At 44.6% G+C, this 19,933-nt stretch overlaps 1 protein-coding gene across 5 annotated transcripts in view; it reads right to left on the minus strand.

Annotated features, from left to right (window-relative positions):
• casz1 (castor zinc finger 1) overlaps positions 1 to 19,933 on the minus strand; it is a 173,388-nt gene that overhangs the window by 5,670 nt on the left and 147,785 nt on the right. For 3 of the 5 annotated variants that reach the window (XM_078288247.1, XM_078288245.1, XM_071907386.2), the window contains 14 exons: positions 17,949 to 18,039; positions 17,318 to 17,377; positions 13,782 to 13,946; positions 11,872 to 12,044; positions 10,587 to 11,452; positions 7,073 to 7,205; positions 6,573 to 6,636; positions 5,681 to 5,844; positions 5,328 to 5,450; positions 4,884 to 5,204; positions 4,591 to 4,789; positions 3,586 to 3,757; positions 1,789 to 1,937; positions 802 to 1,030 (listed from right to left, as the gene is read on the minus strand). In XM_078288247.1, the coding sequence (XP_078144373.1) occupies positions 802 to 1,030; positions 1,789 to 1,937; positions 3,586 to 3,757; positions 4,591 to 4,789; positions 4,884 to 5,204; positions 5,328 to 5,450; positions 5,681 to 5,844; positions 6,573 to 6,636; positions 7,073 to 7,205; positions 10,587 to 11,452; positions 11,872 to 12,044; positions 13,782 to 13,946; positions 17,318 to 17,377; positions 17,949 to 18,039 (2,909 nt within the window). The remainder of the gene's footprint in view (positions 1 to 801; positions 1,031 to 1,788; positions 1,938 to 3,585; positions 3,758 to 4,590; positions 4,790 to 4,883; positions 5,205 to 5,327; positions 5,451 to 5,680; positions 5,845 to 6,572; positions 6,637 to 7,072; positions 7,206 to 10,586; positions 11,453 to 11,871; positions 12,045 to 13,781; positions 13,947 to 17,317; positions 17,378 to 17,948; positions 18,040 to 19,933) is intronic. The other 2 variants (XM_078288246.1, XM_078288248.1) reach the window with 1 other exon arrangement.

Here is a 19,933-nt window from a genome sequence, read left to right on the forward strand (position 1 = left end):
AGACACAAAAACAAGGGCCCAATCACACACACAGGGATGGGAGGTAAAAAGGGAAAAGATAAGAGAATGATACAAAATGAGGCCCATTCAAGACAAGTAACCCAAACACCAGCCAAAGCAACAATGATGAGAGTAGTGGATAATATTGGCAACAAATGGAGAAATGTGAAAATCATACAAATGAAGGCAAGCTCAGATTTTGAAAAAAGCAGAGGAGAATGTGTTTCTTCAGTAAGTTTATGGAAAAGAGGCTTTTAGCCCTTTCTGCTACAATTCAACACGCTAAAGTGCTTAAGTAGACATAAAGCTGAAATTGCCACAGCAATGACTTTCAGGTCAAAGGAAAATGTAATATGCTTCATATAGTGCAATAACTCAAACTGCTGATGTACAAAATGAATGTTTTATGAGGATGACCAAGCAAATTTAAAAGGATCTTGTAATTTCTAGACTGAGAACATAAGAAAATGGCATTGTCATGTTCCTCATATATGATCGATGTCTCCTTACGCTATTGATTGTCTGTTTGTAAGTCAATTAACTACTAAATCAAGAAATACATGATTGAAGAATATATGAAATGAAAAACAGCTGATTTTCTGGGCATGGTAGACAACTGCTGCGTACTCTATGAAGTATGATGTATGATGCCGAGTACAAAATCAGTACTGCACTATTTGCTTTTACAATAAACTCTTAGTATTCAAATTCCACCTGCTGTTACTCAGACACATGAAAGGTCTATATTACAGATGCGTATAGTATTCCATACTGGTGCCCAATCTATCTTGGTAAACTCACCTGCTGGGGAGCCTTCGTTGCCCACTGGGGTGCTGGTGCAGCTCCGGTCCTGGTTGGAGGACTCGGAGGACAGGCCCAAGGGGCTGCCCCCCCCTCCCATGTAGTCCATGTAGTCGTCGGTCTCGTCCATCATGCCGGAGAAGCCGGAGGCCATGCCGTGTCCGCCGGGCCCCGACCCCATGCCGGACATTTGGTGCATCTCATCCGATCTCTGGCCAAGAGGCATCACCTGGGAGACGGGGCGCACAATGCAGGCGATGTAATACCATACATATATATCCGTCTTCATGTCTTCACCGTGATCGGATATTTCAAACAAACATGCCATTAAAATAGGTGTTGCCACCTGGCGCACGACCAACATTTCTCACGACAAAGAGCACAAACATTTATTTAACCTCAGACTGCTGTCATGTCTTATATGAGAGCTGGAACGTGAAAAAAAGAACAAATAGAACTAGAAATTCCACATGCATATATCTACATACTATACATACCGCTCAGGTTAAGTCGAGAGGTTGAGTATACTCCAGAATCCAAAATTTAGTCAAAGGAATTTAATGTGTCATTTGTCATCGATTGGTATGACAGGATATGAGTGGTATTGTCGTTTTACAAAACAACAGCCAAGGCCTTCATCAATCTTTTCCATGCAAGTGACTCACAGAACAGGAAGCAGAGTGAAAAATGACAAAACCCGAAACTATATGGCAAGCGGCATTGCTAAATAAGTAGGTCATGTAGAATGTGCACAGAGAAAAAGATCCTAGATCTGAATAAATATGTAATTCTTAGGCGGGACTGCGTTTTCCTACTTAATGAAGCATTGTTGTAGCATTTCTCAACAAAAGGGCGTGTGAGGAACTTGGCTTTGTTTGAATATCTGCAATATTACTAATCAAGACCTATTAAGTTTCCAGCCCATATTATTAGGCAATTACCCTTTTGAGAACGGCATGTGTCATATGAGGCAACGTGTCGCAGTACCTGGGATGGGACCCTGTCAAAGTTCTTCCCCAGCATCCGCCTCATGTGTTTGCGAGCATGTGAGGTCATCTGGTGCTTGAGCAGGAAGGAGAACTGGCAACCCTCGCGGATGCAGTGGAAGTGGCTGTTCACCTGGTTATACTTGCAACCTGGAAAAAAAACACCAGACACAATGGTAAACTCTCATGATATACTGTAGTCACCCATTAATTTAACATCTGAAAACAGCTACTGTGCTAAATGCAATATGATCAGAGTGGCGGTGTATGATGAGATCAAATCCAAAAGTGAAATGCTTTTAGATTTTTTTTTTTTTATTTCGTGATATAACTTGGACTTGTTGACATGGCCGGAACAAAAGAGGGATCACGTTTCAAAGTGTTTCAGAGTGTACATGTAGGAGGAATATTAGATCACTCCAGTGTCACACTGAGCAACTCGAGGCTTCTGTGGACTAAACCTGTGGAGCTCTTTTATTACACTGACATGCTTTATTCAATTAGGAATTTACATAAATAAATTCTCATTTTCCGTGGGCCAATAATGCACACACCCCTGCAAACCAAAGTAAATATACAATTATTCCCATATTAAATTCATTTTTCAAAATATCTCCATTGTCATCTTTCCTTTTGTTCTCTATTGTAGTGCTGTCTGCTTCATATTCTTCTGTTCTTTTCTCGTGTTTTAACCGCTCTAGCTCTAATTGCTTTATGATTTCAAATTAAATGAATGTTCCTTTTTGTGCCTGTTAATCAAATACCATTATATAAAAGCAGGCAGAAATAATTGAAAGAGTAACATGCTGGGCAGGTGCTAGCATGTCAGTAACCATGGCACCCGGTTAAGGGCACAACACGTCTGTGTCATCAAATAGCTTTTGTACACACAATGTTTTAAACACGCAAAGTTGAGCAAATAACAGTAACCCCTGCGACATGGAGGGCCTTTTGTGAGACAGGAACCAGGTAACATCATCAACGGTGTTCAGTTTAATGTTGCTGCCATGGATACTGGCAACCCATCAATTCTTTATGACTGGAGTGCTAGCGGTGGTAATCCTTTCTGTTTTTCGCCCAGCCCAAACAATACAGTTGGCAGATCAGGCTGGGGACAAAAAACAGCTGTTTAGGGCCTGTTTTTGTTTGCTTTGTGTGTGTGTTCTGAAAAGCTTGTGTAACTGCCTGAAAAAACAGATCACTTTTAATTCATTTCTATGCGATGGCGGTGGTGGCTGTGAGGCGCAGCTTCAGAACACAAACAGGCTAAACCAGACAAGCCGGATAATTAACAAACACAAACCTAATTGCTCATTTCTGACAGGGGCAAAAGGAAGAAGAAAACAACCTGGATATGATTGCCCCCTTTTACGTTATTGCTCACATAGTGCAGGCAAGAGTACCTTTGGGACTTGAGGTGCCATGGTGCATATGCAAAACACCACAACAAAAGGTATGAGCCAGACTTGTTTCATGCCACTTGAATTGCTCTGATAGCGTGACACTGTGTTTGCCAACACTGGTCTCTCTCCCTTTGTAAACAATCGGGGCATAGAGAGAATATCCTCTTGCAACAGCCACCAAAAATCAATCTACATCTCTCTTGATTTCACACCCCTAACCCATATGTCTCCCCCTGGCAAAATATTATCAAAAGCTGGAGAGAGGAGAATGAGGTGGGGGGGGGGGGGGGCTTGTGGGGTGATGCAGGGGAAAAGAAAAAAAACCAGAAACAGAGATAAGAGGAGACACAGGAGAGACAGCGGGCCAAGACACACAGAGTATCAGAAGTACTCACCCAGCCTCCCACACTCCTCCCTCTTGGTGAAATATTTGAAGCCGTTGGCGGCGCGGCGCTCTGCCTTCTCGTGCTTCTTGACGTGCCAGGGCAGCTTGGTGGTGATGTTGGTGACAAAGAAGCAGCCGGGCCGCAGACAGTGGTAGTGGCCCCTCATTCTGAACTCGCAGTGCTGCAGCGGAGAGGAGAGGCATAATTTCCAAGTCAAATGTGTTGAATGTTTGATAACAAGTGGAGTTGATGAATATTATATGATCTTTCTCTGTGTGAAAAGTTGAAATGAATACTACACTCGGTTCCTCTAAAAACCGTATTAATACCTCACAACCGCTTCCTTTCTGGGAAGAAGCTCCCACATATCTAAATAGGCTGACTCTTTTTTTTTTTTTGTCCAGACTCAGTTCTTTTCCCAGCCACCCCTCCTTTCTAACATGTCTGTACACCACCATCTGTTTGTGAGCCCCGGATCCCAAAGGACTGGGCCAAATAAGATCTACTCAGTTCAGGAGATGGAGGGGAGGGGGGGAGGGGAGGGGAGGGGAGGGGGAGAGGAGGGGGGGTGGGTACTTTTCGTGAGAGGGGTGATTTTCGACACATTAATGAATTCATTTAAACCGTTTTCCAAATACGGGCTCATGAGAGCAGGCAGGGGCTGCCATTTAGGTTTCATTTGCGAAGCATTCCCCTGATTTTTGCCCTATTCCAGACAGCCTTGTTTACTGTGCAAGTGACAATGATTTATTGGGTAATATCAGCTAAATTGGCCTTTTCTGAGAGGAGAATGCGGCAGTCAAAATGACATCATTGACATATAAACAGGCATTACGGGGGTGAGTCGACTGTCTTTCTCAGCAGAGATGGAAGACGGTGAGGAGCGATTGTGAAAGCCTTGAGTCAAATAACCTCAAATACAGGTCTAATAGATAGCATACTTCATGCTTAGAAAACTCTGGGATATGACAGTTGGTGATTCAGCTCCAGGCCCAGTTATCAAGCTGTACCCACCTGGTTGGGACACAGACACTGGAGAGAGTAGTAGGCGAACTGGTCGCGGACGTTCACCAGGTTGTTGTTGGGGTTGATGTGGTCCAAACAGTGGGACTCGGCCTTGCCGGAGGTCTTGCACACGTACTTGCAGTTCCCAAACAAACAGTGGAAGTGGAACTTGTTGGAGTACTTACAGTCAGTAGCCAAACAGGGATCACTGGGTAGACAAAAATGGAAGACATGGTTTAGTTAACATATAACAGGAACAGCAACATACAATGCCATGCAATAGACATGGATGCTTTGCATACTTTTCCTGAAACTGCAGAAAGCCAGGTTTGACTTGTGGCTTGGCATTCTCCAGAGAGGTGGTGGCCAGGGGGGAGTTGGCTGGCAAGTTGGGCATTGAGGCGGGCATCTGAGGGATGCTGCCTGTCAGTTGTTTCCAGGCCAACAGGGAAGGAGGAGGGGAGCCGTACCCGCCAGAAGAGGTGAGGTTGGCCACGTCCATGGAGGGGTTGTTGGCCATGGAGACGGGGGCAGCGGGCTGCAGCGAGGCTCCTTCACTTGACTCCTTGGCCTCATTGAAAGGAGGCTCTGACTTCACTTTCAGGGTCGCTCGCAGGTGGAAGCTGAGAAAACAACACGGAGGCTTTCAGCTAAACTTTCATTTTGACCAATAAAATAAAAAACTGAAATGTGGCATATAAAGCTGTAGTTAGCTTTCGCTGGTCATGAACGTATAAGACACTCACTTAGCATGTTTTACGGCTCCATCCACGGTGCTGAAGAGCGCCCCACAGTCCTCCACCAGACAGTGGAAGTGCACTTTCTGTAGGAAGTCACACTGAGCCTCACAGAAGTCGTCTGTGTCAAACCTTAACAGAGACACAAAAAACACGGAAATACTTGAAATATATTACTTTCTCAAAGAAATAATGAATATTGAGAGAACAACTGGTTGAAATCCACTTATGTGTCATTTGAAACCCCTGCAACACAAGGCCAGGTTCTTTTCCATTTCAGGGCGTTTTCAGTGATATATGAAGAGTAGTATTTACTGAAAAAGACCATCTAGGACTCTATGCGCTCTCTAGCTGTTCAGTACCTGCGGAGATATGTCCTCCAGATCTCAGTGGGCTTGTCTGGCTGGGGCCTCTTCATGATTCTGCTCAGATACTGTGCAGCCTCCGAGGTGTCTGCTCCCTGGCCCGCCTCCAGCTCCGTCTTCAGGTTCATGGCGTTGAGGAGGGCAGGGTTCACCTGTGACATCTGCAAAACACACAGCACATAAACCACCGGCAGATGGGTTAACCAAGCGTAGGTAAGCTAGACACTCGCATACGTCAGGACGTGTGTGAGCTCGCACGCACACACACACACACACGCAGACACACGCAGACACACGCAGACACAAAGGGGGGTGGTGGGGGCTTGGCCAGTTAGCCAGAGGAAAAAAAATGGAGGCTGATCTGTCATTAAATCATCAAGGTAATGGAACCCACCCGGCACATTTGTATCAGTCAGAGAAGATGTATGATTAAAACAATGTCCACTTTAATCTTCACAAAAAAAACCCCACATACACCTTTTAAATATCCTTACGCTAACATTCAGACTTGGTAAAAAATGAGGGTGATGGCTTTTCCCTTTTTTTTCCCCTCTGACTTTTTAATCAAATAATTTACAAACTCCATAAATAAATATAGAGCGAGGCGGGGGAAGAAAAAGTATAAAGGGGGAGAAAAAAATGGACGGCGAGTTCAAAACAGCTCATCAAAAAACAAACATCTCTATATATCTGGCATGGCACCCAGCTACTGCTTCATTATATTAATTTGTGAGAGGTGCGGTGAAAATTACACTGTATGAAAAATGGCTGGAAAATTTAAATGATACAAACTCATCTTATTAGCGGTGAAACATTAAAAAACAAACAGGCCCCTCCGTGTCCCGCTAATTTGTCTTGGGATGAAAAGCGTTTGATGGATGGATCTTACCTTATTCATAAGCGAGGATAAAAGAGATGTATTCCCCGGTACAGGGTGTCCGTTTGATTCATTACTGGAACAAGGAAAATGAACAATGTTTAGTCAAGATTTGCATGAGAACAGTAAATATTACTATTTATCACGCAAGGTGTGCATGTATAATGAAGAAGAAAAATGCTGGCTTCTCCAGAAATGAGATCTACTGTAAGTTGGAGGGAAAATTGGAGTTGAAGGTTTATGTAAACATCCTTCCCCCACAAAAATGGAGAAATATGTTAAGGATTATAAATTGGTATGCAAATGTAGATAGATGTAATATTTTTGATAAATCAATGCTGATATAAGCCCAGCTGCCAAAAATGTATTTTAATCTAGAAATCATCTATCAATCCAAGGGTTCTTAATTACTTTGTTGTTATACTTTGTGAGTGTATTAGGTGCATTTACAACAAAAAATAAATACATATTTTCCATTTGGCAGTAAACCTAAATTCCCTATGCGGTTTCACCTGTGGTCTTTCTTGCTCAGGTCCAGGCTGTGCTCCTGCATGGAGTCTTGGGAGGCCCCAGAGGTGGCATCCACTGGCTCCTGCTTCACTTGAACCAGATTGAACCGGCTTGCCGAAGCATGCTGCCCGTTCCCTGAGGATCAAGCCAGAGACGCAGAGGAGAGGAGAGACAACAAAGTTATTGTTGGTCAGCATTATTACCCCATGACGAGATCCAATCTGACTTCTGTCCTGGCCCGAAAAGAATACTCCGAGTGATAATTATTGCAAAATTATGTCAGGCCGTCAAGCCTTTTAAATGGTGATTGAGAGGCGGGAGATATGAGGGAAAAAGACTCCTTTTTCTGCAGCACTTGTCACAACTCATTTGCCAGGCTGCCTCTTAACTGGTCATTAAGTGAGATGCTAATGCTGAGGGAAAGTGGCAGTCTCAGATTGGCCACCCCCTCCCTTCCCACCTTCCCAGGCTCCTCGTTGGCCTGACAACGGACGGCAGCCAATGCCACTGAGCGTACCCACGAGGAACAGGGGGGTTATGTCGGTCAGATTGGAGCTGACAGCCAATCAGATCGGTTCAAATAGCGTGACCTCTCGATCACATTCTCCTCCAAATAGGTATTCAGTGGATGCTGTGAGCGAGGACAGGAGCACTGCAATGAAATAAATAAAGTGGGGGGAGCGGGGCGGGGTAAAGAATGCTGACAGGAAGGTGAATCCTGCCCCCCCCCCAATCCCCAAGTGATTGAAATATTAATTTGTCCTGGGGCTATACAGAGAAAGCTGGGCTTTTGGTAGACAGTAAGTGGTGTTTTATTAAAAAAAAATACGGGAGAGGGAGGGGCTGGAGGGGCCTGGCATAGCCTCTCAGACACTGTGAGACTGGAGTGCATCAGCGGCCGTGATTGGTTTGGTGGGGGATCTGTTGTTTAGGAATCGGGGGCTGGTGCTGAGGGATTGTGACAGGCAAGGTCATGGGCAACCAAGTGTGCGCCCTTGGCCCTCAGCCTGGTGGAGCCCCTCTCCTTTTCTTGCTTGGGAGAAGAACAAGACCAGCCTACGTAGGGGGAAACCAGCCACAGTTCCCCCCTGCTACAAGATGACCCAGAGACATATCAGGCCGAATAGGAGTGGAAAAGCCGGTCTTGGGCCTTGTCAGCTGAAAGCTAGGAGATGGGGATGTGTCAGTGTCAGTGTCAGTGTCGGTTTAGTCTGACAATGGTGAGGTTGGGGGTGGGGCCGGGGTGGAGTTGAGGAAAACGGTGGTCAAACAATTTTGTGTCTGCTTTGAGGTCATTGAATACTTACAAAGTCTCCGTTCACAGCCCCTCCACCACCACCACCACCACCCCTTCCCACTCCCCTCCGCCCAACCCGATAAAAGGACACCCAAAATTAACTAGCCAGACAAATCCTGCCTTGTCATTGACAATTAAATCAACTCACGGACCAAATGAGAGCACATTATATGAAGAGCAGCGACTCGCTATATGATCTACGCATGATCACCAGGCACAATAAAAACATGCCACCGCTATCTCAGAGAGTGAGTTGACTGTTTAAGGTGGGTTAGAGTGTAAAAGTCTCTTGTTCTGTTGTACACCATGAAGTTTTTTTCCACCCACTTCCCAAAGAGGGAGAACAAATGAGTTTGACTCAAAGCAGCGTCTTTCTGGAAATTATCCAGGAATAATGTACCACCATGTAATTACTCCGGATAAGATACAGAGCTTGTGAAAGATCATTTGTACTGTGTGTCTAATTAGTAAACCCTTCAGATGCTTGGATCTCTGGGAAAAACACTTAGGGGTAAATTAGAGTGGAACACTAATAAAAAAATAAAAAATACTGAGAAAATACTGAAAGCAGAAACAGGAAAAAAACATAATTCACCACGATTAGAGGTGAAGTTTCACAACCCCCTTCAAAAAAATTTAGACGATGTGAAAATAGCCACTAACGCTGAGAATTTTCTCACACCTTTTTGACAGAGAAGCACAAACCACTTCCTCTTCAATTTAGCCCCAAATGTCCTGTTCACACAATCTATGAAGCAAATATGAGAAACAAAACTTCAAACACCCCTCTGTCCTCCGTCTGCACTATGCTTTTAGATAATGAACTACAATATGTGAATGAGGCAGGGGAGCCGTTTCCAAACACCCTCAGCAGCAGCAGGGAGGACAGCTTTGTTATCCAGCACGGAGCTGTGAGCTGCAGCTCCCCTCTCTACTGCTGAGGCAAAGAGAGGGGAGGTGGTGGCACCATCTGTGGAGACCCCACCCTCAGCGGGTGCCCTCCCAGTTTTCAGGGTACCTGCTGGAAGCCCAGAGGTGGAGCTCAGCCTGACAGCCTGGGCTCGGCTCAGCTCCCCGGAGCAGCTGCCCCAGCTCTCTCCCAGGGCCTGTCCTGCTCCAGGAACACCACCAGGAACTGTAATCCGCCCCAGTCCCAGCATCCGGAGATGCTCCCCCTTTCCCCTCAATTTACAATCCGCACCCCACCTGCTCAGGCTCAGCACAGGAGGCCCCACAGCTACCGAGAGGGAGAGTGTATTCTGCAAAGCATTATCAATTTAATGCCTTAACTTCATTTTCATTTTCAGTTGCTTTGTTTAGAGCAATATGATAAACATAGACAAGGCAATTACCTCCGATATTTATGTGAATTGTGTTTATGCTAAATGGAAATTGACATGTTTTTCTGAGAACAAAAAGGTTTCCAGAAATTCAAAAAGTGTGTCTTTGCATAAGCGTGCAAGTGTGTTTGTGTGTTCTTGTTTCACTGAAAAAAAGCCTCTTTCTCAGCTCTGGTGCATTGAGTCATTTCTGCCTGAGCGATTTCTGTTTTTTTATCAGTTTGCATAGAGGGGAAGAAAAAAACAACATTTTTTGTTCTCGCAATTTCTGAACTTAATTTCATTCCACCTCCATTTGCTTGGAACGGGCGCAGACACAGATAAGAGACCAATGATGAGGAAACATGTTCGACACAAGCCCCAGGAGCCCCCACTCTGAACATCATAAGAGACTTTTACAGGCTCTACTCTCCCCTGTCAGCGCATTTATCTCCAAATGGATTGTGGGTATCTGACAAACGATCAACACAATAACAAGCCCAGAGCAGAGGACCATGCCTCCAGTATGTCCCTTAAAGCCTGAAAGCGGCAGTTTTCCTGCCTTTCTCTCCACTGTGGGACAGTGATAGAAGTGACCTCTGTGTGCACTCTCTCCACTCTGGCTGGAGTGGAGCAAGTCCCCACACACGAAGTAGGATGTGGCTTTTAGAAAACACAATTTGCATTCTCTTTGGGTATTGACATAGCTCAGTGAGGGTTGTTTTTGCCATATCTTTTCATACTTTTTGGATAAGCCTCTAGATAGTGTAAGCAAGCATATAAAAAAAAAGTAACTGCAAATGAGTGAGTTGAGCTGGTTCAATTATTAATCAAGTTGAAAAAGAATAATTATTTTCAGCTAAAGTAATCACCACACCAATCATTGATGAAAAAACTAACCTGTGCCTGGGTTGCTGGAGGGCTTGAGGGCAGCAGCCGCCAGTCTGGCCATCATGGGTGATATCAGGCCCTTGCTTGCCGAGATCTTCTCCATGATGGAGGAGGCGGCAAAGGAGGTCGGGGTAGACGCCATGGCTCCGTCCGCCCCTGCTGTGGAGCAGCCTTGGGTCAGCGAGTCGGTGGGCATGGAGTGGGCGCCGGAAGACACAGCTGATATTAGGCTGGCGGCTGAGGGGGGGAGCTGGAGAGGCAGCCTGGGCATGAGGGGAAAGAAGGGGTTGGAGGCGGCCAGGGCGCTGTTGGAAAGAGCGAGGGCCACCGGCATGTTGCTGGGCAGGGCCTGGGACAGCAGGCTGGACATACGCTGGCCCGCGCTGGTCAGCAAGGGTGTGGACTTGAGGCTGTGGCCAGATGAGGAGGAGGAGACGGCGGTGGTGGGTGTGGCCAGCAGGTGCGGTAGACTGGTGGGCTGCTGGGTGGTGGGCGAGGCACTCAGGCTGGAGTTCTTGCTGCTGATGGTCGAGAAGTCCATCAGGTCATCGTTGCTCGATTCCTCTTGCTCATCCTTGGGTGCCAGGAAGGTGGAAGAGAGGCCCATGACGCCGGAGGAGCGGATGTGGCGGCGCTCATGTTTGCGCTTGTGGGAGGTCATCTGGCTAGTGGAGGTGAAGGTGAAGCCGCAGCCTGAGCGGATGCAGTGGAAGTGGTTGGTGGCTTTGCTGTACACGCACCCCTCATACTTGCACTCCTCGTACTTGTAGAACTTCTTGAATCCATCCTTGGCATATGCATCATCCTTGATGTGGTAGCTCTTGTGCTTCTCAATGTCACACTTGTTCTTGAAGGTGAATGTGCAGCCTGGGCGCCTGAGGAAAGCAAAGGAAAAAACAGGAAAATATGATTAGGTAAGACGCTTAGTTACAAAGTTTCCTCAGTAGCATGCTGCAGTTTGGAGTCATGGAGTGGGGCCACATGATTCAAATACTTGGAGGAATGATAGCTGAGACGGTTAGGTGACACACCAGCTCATTGACACGTCGCCACGATCGACCTCTGCCAGAGGGATGCATTCAATCAAGCGATTCTCTGTGACTATTGATAATAATTTCTTGGTTCATGCTCCTCAATAAAAGAACTGGATGCAAACTTATGAAGATCAATTTATATAGGTGTTCTTTCCACAAGTTTAGCCCAGGTGCAGGTTTCATGAATGTAAAAAAACCTGTGGGGAAGCAACGCACAAACTAAGTATTACTAATAAACATCTGCTATTGAGTCTCCTCACCTGCAGTGGAAGTGTGTCGTTTTTTGCCCGTAGAACTGACACTCGACTGTGCCACAGTCCTCGGTGGCACGGAACCTCTGGAAGCCGTCATTGATCAGCTGGGCGTTCTTTTTGTGGAAGTTCTCATGAGTCATCACGTCCGAGGTGCTGGTGTACACCTTGTTGCAGCCCACCTGCACAGCAGAGACAAAACGTGTGATAGGAAAAAAAAAAATCAGACCTCAGAGCAGAAATGACAGTTTCAATTTGCAAGAATGGTTTGGAAGAGCCATCTTCTAAAACACAGCGCTTTTAAGAGATCTGACATACGAGCTGTTGAGAAATGAGCTCAGTGTGGTTAAGAAGGTGCTAGTGGCCTAGAAATGGCTGGCAGTAGGCCGTTTTCTCACGTTCACCCTTCAAACTTGTAAGTTGGAAACATGTTTGTCACTGTGACTACTGGAAAAAGGAAAAACTTCACTGAAAGAGGCAGTGGTCACAGCAGGTACGCTGTGGTTGAAACTACAATATCTTCCACGCAAGGCCGCGTGTTAGAAAATGCAATTCATATTTGGAGTGTCACAATGTAGTCACCACAACCTTACTGTAACTCAGAGAACAAATTTCAGGGGTGGAGGGGGCAGAGAGAGGGGGAGCGGAGTGAGATGACTGTCCTGTTCTTTAGTTTAAAATGTTCTGGTACTCAGGAGCCCTCAGAGCCAGCAGAGGGAAAAAAATAGCTAATGTTTGAATTAAAAGCAGCAATTGTATATCATCCCTGGCACTTTTCACCCGCACAAACCGGGCAACTTCTCCATATTGAGTCAAACAATGAAAAAAATGCCACTCTGTTTTTTTCCCCCCTAAATCAAGAGTGCCGATGCCAACATCTGCAGGTTCTCAGGGACTGTTAAAACAAGGGCTGAAACGTCCTAATAACAATTACGCCGTTAGAGGGGTTTAAAAAAGAATATATCTCAAGCCATCCTGCGCTGCGCTGCTGCCCTGCCGGTGAGAAAGCTCTCCACACAATGACACATTGAAAATAAGCAGATGTAAAAAATTAAACAAATCCAGAGGGGGGAATAATCTTCAACTGGCCGCTTGGTACTAAAAGATGAAAAATGTGTAGTTTATATAAACACCTAACTGAATTTTATCCATGCCAATTAAGGAGCGAGAGAGCGAAGAGGTGGGGAAAGCACAAGCAGCCTCACGTGTATTCATCCTTTTTCAATTTTCTTTTATTTACTTAAGAACACATTTCGCCAAACTCCTCTTTAAATACAGTTTGGTATTAATGGAAAAAGTGGGGGGAACTGTAATTCCATTTTATAGATGAAGTTAAACTGCGTGACTCTCGACCGTCTTGAGGAACTCGTGTGTCTTGTCGTGCCTGAGTGGCCTGGTTTTCCCGGAGCCTGGCATCAGCTATGTGATGATGCTCTCCAACTCCTTTTTTTTTTCTGCGTTACTCTGTGCCATCTTGAATTGCCCCTAAATGGTGACATTGGTGCAAACAATAACTCAACTCAGTTGTATTTAGGCTCTTAATGGACACAGAACCAGGATTTAGGCTCTATATGGACATACAACCTGAGCTTGGGGCGGTATATTGCTTGAGATGACAATACACTGTATTTCAAAGTAGAAAGCCCAATGGAAAATGAGTAGTTTTACTGTATGTCTAGTGTTGTGGCGTGGCCCTGCAATGTAAGTTTATTAATCATTCTCTAATAATTCTCTGCATTTCCATTTTCCATTTCCATTTTTTCAAGGATCCTTAGATCTGCGTAAGTGATAATGAGTCATGGGTATGCAATGCTTTAGGATGAGTGGCCATATGTTTGTAGATATTTGTCTGTGTGTGTGTGTGTGTGTGTGTGTGTGTGAGAGAGAGGGAAGGGGGTGTGTGAGGATGTGTAGTCTACCTGCATGCAGTGGTAATGGGTGCTCTTTCCATTGAGGTGGCAGCCATGGTAGTAGACGCTGCAGTCGTCCAGGGGGCTGAAGCGCATGAAGCCATGCTGCAGGGAGTTGTCCCTCTTCTTGTGCATGTTGTAGTGCCTGATTACATCCTGCTTGCTGGTAAACCTCTGCAAAGGAGGGGAAGGGGGGGTGGGGAGTGGGGGGGGGGGGGGGGGGGGGGCAAATGTACGGCAACAGGTTGGTGTTTATTTAAACCAGTCACAGAATCAGCAACAAGTCACTTTATCTCTGTGGAAGCAGCAGCTGCAACATGCAGGAGCCAGTTGGCAGTTGGGGAGGGTTGTACACACTGCAATAGAGAGGGCCAGGATGTCTTTAAAGGTGACATGTTTGGTGGTTATTGATTTACTTTATGTATCCCAAATAAGCTGTGACCTATCCAAATGCAGCACCAAAGGCACTGGGACTGGGACTTTTTGAGCGCAGGAGGAGCCTCCACACTGTAAATGAAGCACGTTCCCCATACATCCCCTGCCTCTATATTATTTTTTCATTCCAACCCATACTTTATTTTTTTAATTAAGATGGATCAATTGACATGCAAGATCACAGTTCTGATGTTTCTGGCTTTGGAAAAATGATGTTCCGTGCAGATGGTTTTTCAGACGTGCACAGGGGAAAAATAGAAGACAACAGAAACAAACAAACAAACAAACAAGCCAACCAAAAAACGTTTTCCCTTTCAATTCCCTCGCTGAGATATGATTCCATTTTTAATTAAAGCATTAACGCTCGCTTTTGGTGCAGGCTTCGCCTGTAATGATGAGTGAATATGCTAAGATACCCTCCCTCTAAAATTAAAAAAATCCCTCCCACACCCAGGAGTCAGGAAGGAAAAACAGAAAAGTCACTCCACAGAGACCAACAGCAACCAAATCTGCTGTAATTGGGCTTAAGCTGATGTTACAGAAACTGTAACAGGAGAAGCGCAAATCAATGAGACAGTTCTGTCTTCAATCCATATTTATCTCCAGTTGAGGGAAAAAATATCAGAAAGAACCATTCTAAAACGCAACTAATTGCTGTACAAAGTAGGGTAATTGCCTTGCGTCATGTGTTCCACTAGTGCACAAGCAAAAAGCTAGGATCTCGCACAGCTGTTCATTCCCCAGTTCTTGGCCTATGTCCCACCGCATTTTTCTGAGAGGTCTAACTCCTGTAAGGGCAAACAATTCACTGGGATTTTTAATCTAATCAATGAACAACTCAGATTCAGCACTTTTTAAATTATTTTTCAGAAAAACCTGAGCTCGGTTCTAGGCTTTGGGTTTTCTAGAGTCTAATGGTCCATGATCAGCGGTAGATAAGTTGAACTGCGGTCATCGTACATTCGATCCATCAAGCCGTCCAAAATAGGCCATGGAGAGAGCTGACTGGGAAAAAGAGCTCATTTTCAGTTGAGTGGTGATGAAGGTTGGGAGCCACTTGCTACATTTATTTTAGGATTCCCACTAGTGTGGCAAGATGCACACTCTACTCTCTCACGTACAAGCCCATGAAAGGAGAATGTTCGGACTCAGCCAATCGCCCGGAGGCTGGCAGTGGGATAATATTCCAGGAGTGTGTGTCATGTAACATTTCATGAGTTATCGCTTCGAAAGGGGCTGCTCATCACAGCCTGCCTGTTTTTTGCAGGGTATTGACATCCAGAGAGCTGGCTTCCAAAGCATATCTGTGTTTCCACGCAACACAAAGCTACTGAGAAATGTGGACCTGAGCGTGGAAATTGCCATGATAACCTGAACTAACACCCTAAATAATGACATGAAATGATTTTCCTTTGTATTCCTCCAAGAATGTGTCTCATCAAACTGTGAAGTGGGACTCATGCAGAAAATGAAAGCCCAGATCTGTAATGCTCCTCACCACATAAACAATATTTATCGAGCGGTAATCTCTCTTGATCAGCAGCAGACAAAGAAGATTAGAGTTGAAGATGGCTTAATTCAGAAAATTGTGAAGAAAGGAAGAAAAACACACACACAGCTCTAGTCGTGCAAGGATTTTTGTCATCTTTGACAAATCTACCAGTGTTTGTCTAATTCTTTTAGACCATATGCTATAGCAAACACAAGGCCTGTATTATGATCTGCTTTGTGTTTTCTCCCCTTCCTGTGCCATACATGACAACTCTTGGGACCAGGACAAGATTAATAACGTGAAAGGGGATTAAAAGCAGGCCCCTAGCAGTGGCAGATGTCTTCAGAAAAAAGAGCACATAGAAAAAAGAGCCATATTTCAAGCATATTTACAATTAACCCCTGTAATAAAAGGCCAGTTGTCAAAGGCCGACTGCTCCTGGAATAAGCTTGGAAAAGAAAAAAAACGCCTTTGCTTTAACACTGAATGAATGCCAACAGTCATAGCCTGTTCAGCAGACCCAACGCCAACAAAGTTTTCATCTGCATAAACCCTTTTTGGGTGCGACTAGTGGTGTCTGTGGCCAGAATTCACTGGGGGAACCCACCTATCTAGAGGGGTCTGGGTGCTCACCTGGCAGAAGTTTATTTTGCAAAATGCTTCATTTTAATGCATTTTTAAAGAGAATTTCTACTTGATTTTAAGGTTAAGCAAACACCCCTAATGATCTAAAATATCCGTGGCATAACATTACTAAAACACTTGTAAATCTAAATATATGTCTAAATGTTCTTCATATATATCTCGATCTAAATTGTAAAGATTAGCTTATTGATGAGCAATTTCACTTTTCTGTTGCTAATGTGCGTTTTTACTGCACACTGCAATGAACCCCTAGATGGCAGTGTTGCCTATAGTGTTGCAGTTTGATCGTGACTCTGTATGCAGGACTTATTCTAAATTTTGCACGATGCAACATTAGGCTACATCACTATTTATGTATACAATCCCATATTTGCTCCAAGACTGATTGGATCATTGTATTACTGCTTTAATTAGCATGATTTGATGTAAGACTTCCATAGCACTAATAGCTGCATACATAAAATAAACAGAAAAAGGCTCTAGTGCAGTGTCCTACCCTGGATTTGGGGTTTGGTTGGTATGGCTGCTCTCATTACCTTTAAAAAAAATACAATTCACTTGTTTCATATTTTACTAGCATTTCCCCGCTATCACTAATATTTTCAGGGACTTCCCTGAAAACTGGCTGAACTTCCTCTTGCTAGAGGAAACATGACATGGCAAAAAAAAGTCAACTCTCAATATTCATACAATGGCCTGGATGAATACTTGATGCTGATTGGCTAGAAGGGTGCTAATTTGGTGTTCATGTCAGATAACCACATGGCTCTGATATAGTCGTCACTATTCTAAATTAACGCATCATGTTGAGACTTGCTTACGAATGATATTAGTGTGTACAGCGGTACACGTTAGGAGATGGGCATTGCCTTTACATTATGGCAGCAACAACAGCTTTAGCTTCGTCTTAAGGAAAACCAGGAATACAATTACAGTATTTTAGCTTTATTAACTTTCTTCATCTTCTAATCACCTCAACTCTGTTGGCCTGTCTCCCTTCATCTGAGGCTGATCTTCCTGCCTCCATTTGGGTCTGTTAGAATAAAGCAGTACATAAGTCACAGGAGTTATGGCTGTCTAAAGGCAACTATATTCAAATTAACTCAAAGATAATATATGATACACCACTGCAACATATTTAGCTAACGTTACAGTCAAACGATAAATTGCTATATATTCCTTCACTCTCCTTGCCATGCTAGCTAGCCAGCAAACAGACTAAATCTTTAAGAGATGACACATTATTAATATTTGTTTATCCTACTGTAGTTTGTCATGTCCTGAAAGCGCAGAAGAGGCTTTGCTTGAAATCATCCCTAACCTAACCTTGGTATTTGGGAACAGCACCTCTTTAGTACTCACTAGCTGGTTTTCGTCAGTGGGGGGGGGGGGCATCCATTTACAAGCGATGAACCTTGGCTGTTGAAGCTACATTACCTTATCATGAGGTATCTCATTTTTCACTGTGACAAGTAACAAGGCCAAGAGAATGTAAACTGAAAGGCGTTGACCTTATAGACTGAAGGCTGCAGGATACAGGGGGAACACGTTAAACGTGTATTTGGGGTAAACACTCCAAAAACTGTTAAAGTACACACACTCACCTGGTAGTTGCACTCGGGGTCCATGCAGTGGTAATGCTCTCTATACTGGTAGGCGCAGTGCACGTGTCCACAGTGTTGACTTCCAGAGAACCTGGAAACCAAGTTACAGGAGATGTTGCACAGTTACACATCTAAACACTGAATGATATGACATCAGGACTGCTTCAAAGCCTGGGAATACGTCAACGCTTATCACAGTGGGAACAGTCGCTGGGATAAAAATGTTACTGAAAAACCTCAATGATAAAACAGCTGAAAAATATGATTATGTGATTCAAAACTAATCAACAAGTTAACACTGTACTGGGTTATCCTCTCTGGAATGTACGTCGAGTATATATAAAAATTCACCAGTGGGGAGCGATTTGTGCAGCAATGATTTAAAATACCTAGAATACCTTTTCAAAAAAGATCCAGGTGAAGGAGTTGCCAAAAGCGAAAAGTGAAAAAAATGCCTTTTGCTCATCTCACCTTCAAAGCAACATTCAACACCTTCAAGCTGACTTTCCACACCGCCGCAACAATTTACCCGTCTGTCACACCAATTTCAGCCAAATTAGCTCCATTTATTTCCAAAGCAGCCGGTAGAGACACTTATTACAGTGTAACCCTTCTTTCCCACACACACACACACACACACACACACACACACACCATTCTCAGGAATAAAGAACCCCATGATTCCTTTATTTCTCGACACTTTCAACCTCTTGCCAAATCAATGCACAGTTGTCGCAGGTTAACCACAGTGCTTGGATAAGAGAAAAAGGTTAGGTCTACAGAGATGCTGGAGTGGCTCTGTCTACTTTCACCCCAGATCCCATCACTCTCCCAGTCGGAGCCCAAAAAACAGATTCCAGATTGGCGCTAGTTAAAAAGGACCACTGCTTGCTACAGTGCGGCCACGTTTACGGCTGTGATTATAAGCCTGACGATGATGACTGTTAAAATCCTCCAATTACCACTCAAAACACACAAATAAACATTTGCACTGCTGCTGCCAAGAGCTCCATCTGCTTGAAGTGCAGAGGAGAGGGGGAAAAGGGGGCTAAGTAATATTTTTTCCATCTCTCTTTCTCTTTTTTTCCTTGTTAGGATTATCCCAGAGCTGCATTTACAGATCACTTTGCTGAGTTCATTAAGCTAATTGAACGGTAAATCCACTACTTTTTATAAGTTGGTTGTGTGTGTGTGTGTGTGTGTGTGTGTATTCAGAACATGGTGATGGAAGCAGAGGGGGCTTTGGGAAGGTTTGATGGCTCTTTTAGAAAAGACGAAACAGGAAGTCGAACTACCTGTGTGCACACAAAAAAGCCAACATATGTCCACACCATTAGTGTTCTCCTCAATTCCATTTACACTCCAAACACACACACACACATGCACATATACACGTATACACTTATGCACACACAAAGCCCCCCCTGTGGGAGTGTGGCCCACCCCTCTGCTCATTGCCCAGCTGTATCACTTTGCCTCTGGACAATTCCCACTTGCCGCGTCAGGGGGCCTAATGGGCCGCTGCTATTCAGCAGCAGATTAAATATTAATATCGCCACGATACAGAGATTGCAGCGCATCTCCAGTTACAATAGAGACACACAGATCAAAGTGCCGAGGCAATAGTGGGTGCATGAAAGCATTTAAAGAGGGAAAACTGCGACTAAACACTACCAGGGAAGCTCTTTAAAACATCAAACTGTAGTGCGGTGAGGAGATAAAGAACTTTTTCCCTTTTCACGAGGAGGGGGGGTTGAACACGTTTACAAAGCTGGTTTTTACCATTAGTGTGCACTCATTAGCTACAGCGCCAGAGATGACCCCCCCCCCACTTCTACTCCCCCCTTCAGCACCCCAAATGTAGCTGCTACATTTGCCCTTTTTATGAGCCCTCCTTTTCTATTTTTTCCTCCCTCCTCTTCTTCCCTTTCTCTTTTTTTCCCTACCCCAACACGGAAATTGAAACTGTATCTGGGCTTATCTGC

This window comes from Centroberyx gerrardi, chromosome 14 (assembly GCF_048128805.1).
Source record: "Centroberyx gerrardi isolate f3 chromosome 14, fCenGer3.hap1.cur.20231027, whole genome shotgun sequence".
Lineage (NCBI taxonomy): Eukaryota > Metazoa > Chordata > Actinopteri > Beryciformes > Berycidae > Centroberyx > Centroberyx gerrardi.